The following is an 11,848-nucleotide window of genomic DNA, read 5'->3' on the forward strand; positions in this document are numbered from 1 at the left end:
CTGTCATTGGTTGGGCGGCGGGTGGCGGGGAAACGACAAAAAATCGTTCGACCGGCTGTGCGTCGGTGGCGTCGTCGTGTGTGTGTATCGGTGTGTGGGTGTGTGTACGTGTACCGTGGGTCCGTGTGTGTGTGTGTGTGCGCCGCGGTGTGGTGCTTGAGCGTGCGAACGAGCGAGCGACCAGAGGAATCGCTCAGACGGGCGACGAGTGCGTGAACTGTGTGTGTGCGCGCCAGGTAGAGCGGGGCGGCAGTTAGTGTGACTGTGCGTTGTCGGACGATGTCGGACCGAGAGAGCGGCGATGATCAGCCCCAAAGTCAAAGTGAGTTTGTTGTTTTAAATGCATCGCGTAAACGCCGGGATGTCACGTTCGCACAACCCGCCGCTGTTTCCCGGGAGATAACGGGTCCGCGAATCCAAGATGGCTGACCCTGAGCTGCCGGATCGGTGATACCCGCCGCATACTCATTGCACCGGTTTTGTTTTCTTTCCCGGACCGATCGCCGGAAACCCTATTATCGCTCGCAACACACTCATCTACAGTCCGTCTGTCTGATTACCCCCTTTTCCCGCGTTTCGCGAATGCACACACATTCGTCACCCCCCCTAACATATGTCCGTGCATTTGACTCGTTCTTTTTTTTCTTATCGCCTCAAGGTTGAAATAACAGCCAAGACAACCGACCATAAACCACCCCCCCCCAATTACCCTTGGGTGATAGTTAGGTTTGTTCGATTCCCATCTCCTCCCAGTAGGCAACGCACTAACGCGCCCTTTGTCTTGTAGGTATTGCCGGTCAGTCAAATAACATGTCCTCCGGAGACGCGAGACTGAGTCGCAGACGAGGTATATTTTTTTATCGTGTCGAATGATTGTCCCAGCTTTTGACTGTTATCAGACGGTCACTACTACGCTTATCCTCTTACAAGCAGTGGCGTATTTTAAATTTTATTTTTAATACTCATATTTTTATGCTGGCCACGATCTCTGTCTAGAGTTTTTCAGGCCATTAATTTGATTAACTTTATACTTTTAAATACTCAAATGTATACCTAACGTACTACACTTGTCGTCACTGCTAACAAAACTATTGATGTACAAATAATAATTTACTATCACGGTAAACATCTAATATGTTTGTATTTTTTTTTATTTTAATTTTCAGGACAAGCTTCAAATGGAGCTACAGGTTCAGATTCTGGTAAGAATAATATAACTTTTGTTTAATTAATGAACATAAGTTCTGCATTAGTTTACGATTGGATTTTCTTTAATGTAAGGCATTTTATTATATTACAGTTTTCTACTGTAATTACATTTTTTTTAAATATTAATAATTTAATGTTAATTTATAAATTTGGTTCGATTCGTGATTTTAAAATTCTCATCTTCAACATTTGTTAAGCTTTGGACAAATGTTTTATTTTAGGTGTATTACCTATATTATTAGTTGTATTAACTGTCTAGACTTGAGGTATAATTTATCTATTGTTTAATGGATATCTAATTATTATTTATAATTAGGTACTATCATAAAATTATTTTAATATTATCATTATGTTCTAAAAAATTGTTTTCAATTATATATAATGAGCAGAGTTAGATATATCAAATTTTTGTACTGAAATTTATTATTAAATTATAGTTTTTTCAAATCTATCTACCTGTGTATGGTGTAATATAGTGTAAATTTAAATACGCCTACTTATGAATCTAGATATTTTTAAGTAATTTGCTCTCTGAGTAACAGTCTTCTTTGCTTTACTGTCAATTCACTCTGTTCCTACAAATGTTTCTCAAAGTTTAAAGTTTTAATAAATAATTTTATTAAATGTCATTACAATAATTTATATAGTTCACAAATAAATCCAAAATATTTCAATTGTATTTAATTACTTTCAAGAAATCTTGTTAAGATCGTATCAAAGGAATTTGAATTATGGAATGTACTTTTTTTTAGAAAAATTCTTGATAATGTAATTAGTCATTGCATTTTGATTGATAAGGAAATTTTATTTTATTTAATAAATGTCAATAAAATAAATGCAAGAGATCTTATGTCCTGTGGTTATTAGGTATCCCTTTTTTCAACGTTATCTATTAAATTGTAATAGATATGAGTAAAACCAACCTGTGGTATCAAATTAGGTATTAGTCTGTAGTAGCTGATTTTTACTGTGTCAAAATTTAAGTGTGACGTTTTAACTATTGCATACGAGTGGTTTCTTGAACTTTCCTGAAAAGAACTATGAAAACAAACATTAAAGTTCCATTTTTAAATTAGTTATAGTAGAGCACAAAAAAAAGGAGGGCTGCTATAAAATACTTAAGTCTGACCCTGTATGTTGGTTAGAGAAAGGGTTGTGAACTAAAGCCAGTTATCATTTAATATCTGTTAGACTAAAGTATTTTATATTCAAATAAATTCATTATGAAGTACAAAAAAAAAATATATATATTTTATCGCCAACTGAAGCAGTGGCAACATTTAATAGTTCTTCAAATATGGTTAGCAGATATCCCAATATAATTAAATATTTATCTAATAATTTAGGTTGTTATAGTTTCTCAATTTCATTAATATTTATGTACCTTCTTTTCTTTAATTAATGGCAATCATATTAGATGCCTAAATAGAATTAATTTGTTTATATCATAGTTTAGTTATCAAATAGTAGTACATTGACTCGGCCAAATAACTAAAAGTAAATAAATTATGGTATGTAATTATCATTATTTATTTATTATATTCTCATGTAAATACCTTTCCTTACATAGGAAATTTTGTAAATATTATAAAATATTATGAGTTAATGCTAATATTATCATAAATTAAATATATTAATAATATATAGGTTAGTCATTGTATTTAAGAACGTAAAATAATCTAATATCTCAATTAGTTTTTGCTATTATTATTGATACATTTTTAACATTCAAGTAAACTTTGAAATATTATTACAACTAAAACCTAAATTAATATTATTTTTATATATCTAAATTTACAGGAGATTGTAACATAATAAAAGTAACACATTCCATTATTTTGTTGGAATATTTTCCTGAGTAAAAAGAATGTATTGGAATTATTTCATATGTAATTTATAAAATGTACCGCATTACCATTTCAGGTATTGAGAATTTAAAAATAATAAATAAATAGGTATATTCTATAGCAGTGTTTCTCAACCTTTGTGTTATGGCAACACTATTAAAATATTTCATACTCTGTGACACACAATAAACAAATAAGAATAATGGGTAATATTTAATTTTAATTGGTAATATAAAATTTGTCGATAACAGGAAACTTATTTTTAATAATTTTAGAAATTTCTTACTAGTTTTTATAAATTATATCAAAAATGTTTGAATATTTTGTATCATTTAATATACTTTGTAACACATTTAGGCTTATTTGGCAACTCACCAATGTTAAATATTAAATAAAACTTCTAAACTATATTGTCTTAAATATAGTATTTAAATTACTTGATTATAACTTCAAGAAATAATTTTCATTGAAAATAAAAATAATTATAAGGTTATTATATTGTATAAACAATATTATTAATTTATTTGTATTTTTATAGATCATAATTGAATGTTAAGCATTTAAATTATTGAAAAAATATGTTAATTTTATAGAAAATAAAAAGTGTATAGATATTTTTAGGAACTAAAAAAAAAGTATTCTTAAATATATAATACTAATATAATAAATATGTTAAAAATCAACTTAAAATTAAATTTGTATTCCTTTTGATAATTCACAATAAAAGTAAATAACAACTAGATACATTGTATCAAGTTAAATTCTGAATTAAGTCAATTAATAAGTTGGCTTCATTCAACCAATTAAATTAAACTTCAGCAGCTCAATTCTAATAAGCTGACGACCTAACATTTAATCATTTTACATTACATTGTCGAATATTTTTCGTACTATCAGTAAAAAATATCATTTCAGCAATGCATTAGTATGTAAAACATTACTCACTTTTTAATTGAATTTAGTATTATAAGGAAAATAAAAGGTGGAAAGATAATCATTCTACACCTGTTATATGAAATACACAATGTACATTCTTCGTTCATTTTTAAGCTATTTATTTTATTTAACATTTATCTATTTGATTCCTGAATATTGTTACTCGATGATTATACTTTTCATAAAACAAAATTTTATCAAGCATTAAATTGAACAATCTTTCTTTTTTTTTTTTTAAATTAACTAACTACATAATTTATTGTTTTTGTATTTTTGTTAAACTGACACTGTTTCAATACATTAATGTATAGACATTAGGGTAACCCCATACGTTTGTTTATGCAATTTGTGAATCACGATTCACGTTTGTCGTTTTGTATTTAAGCGGGGGTGGGGATGACGTCTGAGTCATTCGGTCTTCCACAGGAGACGCGTCACCAGTCAAAAGATTTATAATTATTTCAAGCACATGGTTATGTATGAGAAAGGACATAACACGGAATCAGACACCAGTTGTGTTCTGTGTTCAGTTGACGTCTAATGTTTTGATGTAATTATCGAGCTAAGTAGGTGTCGAGATTTATATAACTAGTGACTAGTGTATGCAATTTATGAATGGATATTTCATCAAATGGGGCGAGTGGCGTTAGCGCTAGACATACTTCAGAAGATAATACAAATTGGAATGGTGGAAAAATATCATATTGGCAATCATTCTTTGGTAATTTATTGGCTTTTTTAAAATTATTATGAAATTCCTACCTTAAAGTAATTTTGTCAATATATTTTTTGATTATTCGATAAATTTGTAGTAACTAATAATCAAATGTATAAGTTAGATATATTAGTAAGTTAGACATATTACATTAGTAAATATGTATATTATTTATCTCTGAATATATTATTTAAATTATTAAATTAAATTATTTATGGTTCATTGGTCAACGACCTAATCGTGTTAATTTTATTATTAATATTTAATCGAGTATTTAATGTAAGTTGTCGTTCAAGTCTGATCAGTCTTTGTAAATAGGGAGCTGAGAGGGTGTTAAATATATACTGTTATATAATTTAGTAGAATTAATAATACGAATAAATAACTTTTTTTTTTTAATTAGAAAAAAATACAATTCACAGTTTTTATAGGCACAATAAGAATTTATGTTAACAAAATATGTTTTAACTTGAATTTTTTTGAGAAAAATAAATAATTTAATGCAATTAATTGTTAATAATATACCTGATTTATTAGAGATTCTACATTTTACTAAGTATGATATAATTTATATTAAAAATATGATGGTTGTTATCTTATAGCTGTAGTTTTCCTAAAATAACGAACCTAATGTTTTCATATAATGACGTGCAAATATTGTATTATATTAAAAATTATATTGTAGTCAGAAACTTATACTTGTTTGATAGATGATTTTGAATTATATATTATCCAACTTAGACATTTTATTACTTTAACATATATTATACATTATATTTTAAAATGTGATCATGTGCTATTAACGTTTTAAAAAGGTTACAATTTATAAAGGATTGAAAACTACTGTTTCATACTAACTATTCTATATATTATTATGATATAGTTTATATATAGGTACATCTCAAATTCGTAATTTTTAAATTATTTCATTAGTTTTTTGGCTATAAACTTTTCTTTTAACTTTTAAAGTTATAACAGTTGTGGTAAAGTTATCATTAATAGTTCAGATGAATTGGTTAACGTAATAAAGCGAAAAAAAATAACTATTATATTAATAACTTTAGTGTAATATAATATATACATATTTTTTAATAGCCATTAATATTATAGCTGATAGCTCGACAATTACAAAATAATATAACCATAGAACTATGTTTAAACAATGACACTTTTTTAATGATAATTATTAAAAAGAAAAAACAATCCATATAGGTGCACACGTGTAGAATTAGTTATTGTGATATAAAAAATATAGTAGTAACGTGATCATTTGACAGGGAAAGTCGCATTTTGATAATGCGCGGGATATAAAAGTCTTAGGACGAAATAATAAAATGTCATGTTTCTTCTATCATAATAGTAAATCATGATAAGTATATCTAAATATATATTAATAAATTCAAACAATTAGGGATGATTTTTTTTTTTTAATGTATTGTTTAATTGTTGTATCTATTATTAAAATAACAATAAATTATAGAATTTAATCCTAGGGATATGTTTAATTTTTCTTTTAAATATACTGGTACTTGTTTTTTGTTATAATTTACATGAACTTTTTATCAAATTCATAGATATGTATGTAATAAATATTAAATATACAATAAAATTATACTTGACTTTTATAAATAACGATCACAAAATACAACAACAAAACCGCTGTAATAATTTTAGTGATGACTACATGCGTTTATAATTTATTATTATTTGACCCATTTTATTAAATATAGTTTTTCATTTTTATTAATTTCGAAAACTGCGATTACATTTTTGGTTATACAATTCTGTTTTTCTTCAAAATGTCAATCACTATTTAAAATGAAAGTGGTTTTCCCAGGGTTTTACCAATAATTATGTCAATGTAATAAACTAATAACTCTACACTTAATTACTTCAATATAATTAATAGCCATTGAAATTAAATTAATGAATACTGAAGTTACTGATTATCAACCTTTCATTTCGAATTAACTAATTAAAGAATTCGTCGAAAAAAATTGCACATAAATGTATTAGACATTTATATTGGTAGTATGTACCAGATGTCTGGCAGCTGCCAATCACAAATCAGTACAAAATTATTAATTGTTTTTGTTATAATTGAACTTTGAAGTATCTGTTTTTTGTTTTATTTGATCGCTTGCGATCCTCATTTGTCTTATCATAATGGCTATTTGTTTTGTCATTTGGCAAAATTGAATGACTAAATTATTTTAAAATTCCTAAATTATTGATATCTTTTAGTTTTGATTTATTGGTCATACTTAAAATAATAACACCTAGATAATATATATACATTATACATCTGTGTATGTAGTATATGCACCTGTATTTTTTTATATTTTGTATAGCTAATTCTATTAAAATATTCAATTTCGACTTTTAATCATATAATTTCTAATTTAAGTCTTATCTTGTGATAAATTTGCAATTTATAAAACAAAACAAAAAAAAAAACCATGATTTTTTTACATTAAATAATTTTGTTTATAGAAAACTAAATAATAAATAAAAATACATACCTAATTATTACATTTTTAACTACCCACAATTTTTTTCTTTTTTTGTAATTAGTTTCATTTTTTGATATAACCAACCACATTTAATAAATGTAAGTTAAATTCAGGAAAATAAGTATTTATGCCTATCGTATTTGTTACGCTTTTTTTTTTTTTTTTTTTTTTCCCCCATTAACTACAAGTACATATATACAAAAAATATTTATAAATTTTTTTATTTAATTTGTATTTTATATTTGTTGACAAGTAATAGGTGAAACTATACTATTTTTTTTTTAATTGTTGATTAAAAATGATTATGTTTACTAGTGTATTTAATCTTGAAATAAATATTTACTTATGGTTTAATGTATGAGATTTTATTTAATGATGTTGGTTGTTGATATTATATACGCAATATTTTTAATGGCGTCTACAATAAATTCATAAAAAAATTTTAAACTGTGTGTGGTATCTCAAGTATAAAAATAATTTGTGATACTCGGATACTTCGTTATCTGTTTAGTGTAATTTATAACTTTGTATTACTTAATATTAATTTCAAATAATCTCGTTTTGATAAAATCATTTGGTTTTTAAATATTTTGCGCTGTTTTAATGTGTTAACAACCCTAATTAAAAGCAATTTAAAGAATCCCTCTAAACGAATACGTAAAATAAATTATTTCTTGTGATGGTAATGATGGTACTATCTACAGCCCTTTATGCGGCGAGTCAGCTGACGTGACCCACTTATTGAACGCCCTGACCTAATCCCTACTAGTAATGTTGTACTGTTATTCCCGTCACCGAGTGTGTACCCCTTTAGTCGTGTTGCTTTGCTGTTAATCTTTTATTAGCGAAATATTACCTCACCTAAATGTTTACAGTTTTCGTTTTACTGTCAACAAAAAACTATGCACATTTACAAATCATTTAATTTAAGCTAATATTAAAACAAAATGCAAAATCGCGATAACCCCTTCATTATGTCAGATATCGATAGGGAAATTATATTCGGTACAATATATTTTTTGTGAAGTTGTTTTTTAGTTTATACTTGTATATGCCTAGATAATAATTATTTATATATTCATCCAATTTAATACAAATTCATTCATTCACGTCTTCTGTTTTTATAATATAGGTCAACAACAGCAAAGTAATGAGCAAGAATTGGCTACCAAAATGCTTCAAATACAATCAAAACGTTTTTACTTAGATGTTAAACAAAATAGAAGAGGAAAGTTTATAAAAGTCGCTGAAGTAAGTATAAATATATTATATAATTTTTCATTCAAATTGAAAATTATTGTGGTTAACATAAGTTACTAAGCAGTGTTAGGATTTTAAAAAATGTATGTTTGTTAAAATATTATTAAATATTTTTATAGATTGGAGCTGATGGCAGAAGAAGTCAAATTTTTTTGGCTTTATCCACCGCAGCTGATTTCAGAGATCATCTTGGTACTTTCAGCGAGTTTTATTCACAATTAGGTAAATATTACTGATCTTTAAAGTAATAATTAGTGAAATAATGAATATAATTAAATAAATTAAGCTTATAACAGTATAAAATTGACCGTAAATATGCCGCTAAATCTTAAACCTAGAATAGACTATTCTATGATCAATGCTATTATCATAAAAGTTTTAGTTAAAATTATGAATAAAGAAAAACATTTTAGTTACTTTTTCATATAAACCGTGTTTTTGTTCAAATAAATATTTATTTTGTTTGATATTTTGCACCAAAAATGATCATATACAATTAAAAAATTGTATTTAAAAAAAAAAAAATGTAAAATATTAGAAAACAAAAATTTCAAAAATAAGTTTTAACAAATAAATTATTTAGTATCAAAAATGTTTAAAGAAAATATATTTTTTCTAAACTAAATTATGCATCAAACATTTTTCAGCAAATGAATTTAAAACTAAGTATTTGTAGCTTTGAATTACTCTGAATTATGTAGGTTAGTTAATAATTATTATTATAATCTGAAATAATAATCACAATATACATACTGATTTTGTCAAGATTTTATTGAGTTTCTAATCTTAATTTTTTCCAAAAAAACAAATAACAATAATCATATGTTGATAACAAGACTTCAAATTATTGATGGATGAAGGTCATCATAAAATATTATACCAAAATATTTTAGAAAATTCTTTCAAACATTATACAAACACAAAAATTTTCCAACAAAATGATCATATAAAGTTAAAAAATATGAAAAAAGTCCCACTTCTTTTAATTATAAATAAATTTGTACAGGACCGCCAAATTCAGATACTGTTCCTGAAGATGGAAAATTGAAGTCTGAAATGATGATTAAGGACAACCGTCGTTATTACTTAGACCTAAAGGAAAACGCACGTGGAAGATTTCTTCGTGTAAGTGAATATTTTTGTTTTTCTAAAACAAAAACAAATTTACTATATTACTAATGTACATAATATATATTATGTTACATTTATAGGTCTCCCAAACCATAACTCGTGGTGGCCCACGTTCTCAAGTTGCTATCCCAGCACAAGGGATGATTGAGTTCCGTGATAATTTGACAGATCTACTAGATGAATTTGGTACTGATGATGGTGGTTTCAAAGGTGACTTGCCTGATGGTCGTCACATGAGGGTTGATAACAAAAATTTTTATTTTGATGTTGGTCAAAATAACCGTGGCATTTATATGCGCATATCGGAGGTAACAACTACGGCAAGTCTAAATTATTCTTCATTAAACAATCTAATATGATAAAATTTAATTGTAAACTAATTTTAATTTAAATATTAGGTTAAAGGAAACTTTAGAACAGCAATCACTGTGCCAGAAAAATCATGGTCCCGCTTCCGCGATTATTTCAGGGATTATTGCGAAAAAATGGCTGAGTGCAACGAAAAAAGTACTACAGCAACTTCAGTGCCAGCTGAAAGTGTCAGTCCACAATAAACCTCCGTGTATAAGAAGATATAAAAAAAAAAACATATGATTAATTTTTTTTTCACACACACTCATACAAACAAATGAAATTTAAATTAATTTAGCAGGTCTAATGAATAGTATAATATGAAAAGGTGGTGGGGATGATATACAATTCATCCTATAAGATTGTGAATTTGCTAAGGCATCTGATTTATGTTCTAATTGCACACGAGTTTACCAACTGATTGTACAATGTTAAAGTCTTTTCTAGCTTGTTGTTTAAGTGTTCCATTTCTCCATTAGTGCAATATTTGTTAAAAATTTATTTAAATTCTAGTAACTATACCAGATTGATGTTTTTGTTTTATATTTTATTATGAAAAATGTTGTTTAAATTTTATCCAAAAAGTTGACATTTATTTTGTTAAATATCTTTGTTTTAGCTTATTAATCATTCCAAAATTTATTCAGTTATATGTATTATTTATTATTTGACATAATAACAATGATTTCATTATTAATACTTTCGAGTTAACAGTAAATAATTTATTTTTTTATTTAATTTGGCTTTTCATGTAGTGCTTAAAATTCTTTAGTATCTCGAGAGTACAAAAATTAGACAAATTTTCCATAACAAGAGAAAATTTCAAAAGTTTAAAACAATTAAAATATATACAGTTATATAACCAATATTATATGTATATAATATAAATGTTTTATTTTGTGTTAGACATTCAAAAAAAATATTATGTCTTTATTAGGTTTAAAGAAAAAAAAAACAATTTTATGTATGTCAGCTTAATGTGTACCTATTTTATTTACAGATCTTTTTTCTAGTCTATTAAAATTTAAAATATTTATTCTATCAAAAAAAATTATAATTTAATGTTACTAATTAAGATTTTTTCACGTACTTAAAATTTTATTTTGGAAAAAAATTTCTAATGAATTGTTAAAGTTTGTTGGGTGTGGATAGTGAAGAGAGGACATTGTCCTGAGTGGTCTGTGATTTTGAAAGTAGAACAATTGAAAATTATATATATTTTTCTCTGTTATGTTTGGTTCTTTATCATGTTGGGCACGCGTTACACATATAAAAAAAAAATTGATATGCTCAAAGCGATTATCTATTTTTTTTTTCAGTCAATTAGAAAAGATTTATGGGAATGTTTGAGTTAAAGGATGCAAACACACTGCCATTCTAAATTTTCCCAAATTAATAATTTCTTTTTAGTTATTATTTTGTTAACATTTCATATTATATTGCATAATCGTGGAAAAATCTAGCAAATTTTAAATTTATACTATGTTAAATAATTTAAAATATTTGTAAATTAAAAGTATTTATTAGATAACAAATTAAAAATTACTTTTCCCACTTGAAGATTAATTGTATTTTAACTCACTTGCAATAGTACCTTCATTATATTATATATTATATTCCTTGTTGATTGTTTTAGATTTTTTTTTTTACTTTATAAATATTTATTTTTCCGTTTGTGCTTGTTTTGTACAAAATTTGTTACCAGATTATTATGATTTTGTATAAAACAAGTCACCATTATCTGTGTCTGGAGCAAATAAAGTAATTGTAATGTGAAAAGATATTTGGACTTGAACTTTTCATTGTACCAATATTTCCTTTATCATAAAAATAACAATTTTTCTTGAATATCAATTTTGTCCTAATATTTATTTACAGAGTAATTG

General features: G+C 26.1%; 1 protein-coding gene across 5 annotated transcripts; it reads left to right on the plus strand.

Annotated features, from left to right (window-relative positions):
- The first annotated feature begins 77 nt into the window (after positions 1-77).
- LOC112592424 (transcriptional activator protein Pur-beta-B) lies at positions 78-10,509 on the plus strand. Of its 5 annotated transcripts, none has more exons than XM_025336461.1 (8): positions 78-322; positions 788-847; positions 1,167-1,202; positions 8,353-8,471; positions 8,600-8,702; positions 9,487-9,605; positions 9,692-9,931; positions 10,010-10,509. In XM_025336461.1, the coding sequence occupies exons 1-8, from the start codon at positions 280-282 to the stop codon at positions 10,163-10,165; spliced, it is 876 nt and encodes a 291-aa protein (XP_025192246.1). In that variant the 5' UTR covers positions 78-279; the 3' UTR covers positions 10,166-10,509. The 5 variants fall into 5 exon arrangements, with proteins under 5 accessions (XP_025192246.1, XP_025192247.1, XP_025192248.1 ...); XM_025336462.1 differs by having other exon boundaries at positions 79-322; positions 9,692-9,919; XM_025336464.1 differs by lacking the exon at positions 78-322 and adding an exon at positions 391-726.
- Positions 10,510-11,848: the final 1,339 nt, after the last annotated feature.

This window comes from Melanaphis sacchari, unplaced genomic scaffold, assembly GCF_002803265.2.
Source record: "Melanaphis sacchari strain LSU unplaced genomic scaffold, SCAv2.0 Contig174_pilon_pilon, whole genome shotgun sequence".
NCBI classification, from domain to species: domain Eukaryota; kingdom Metazoa; phylum Arthropoda; class Insecta; order Hemiptera; family Aphididae; genus Melanaphis; species Melanaphis sacchari.

Coding starts and splice junctions, on each gene's coding strand:
- LOC112592424 (XM_025336461.1), top strand. CDS start 280: ATGTCGGACCGAGAGAGCGGCGATGATCAGCCCCAAAGTCAAA. Junction 8,472..8,599: donor AGTTTATAAAAGTCGCTGAA/GTAAGTATAAAT, acceptor ATATTTTTATAG/ATTGGAGCTGATGGCAGAAG. Junction 9,932..10,009: donor TATCGGAGGTAACAACTACG/GCAAGTCTAAAT, acceptor TTTAAATATTAG/GTTAAAGGAAACTTTAGAAC.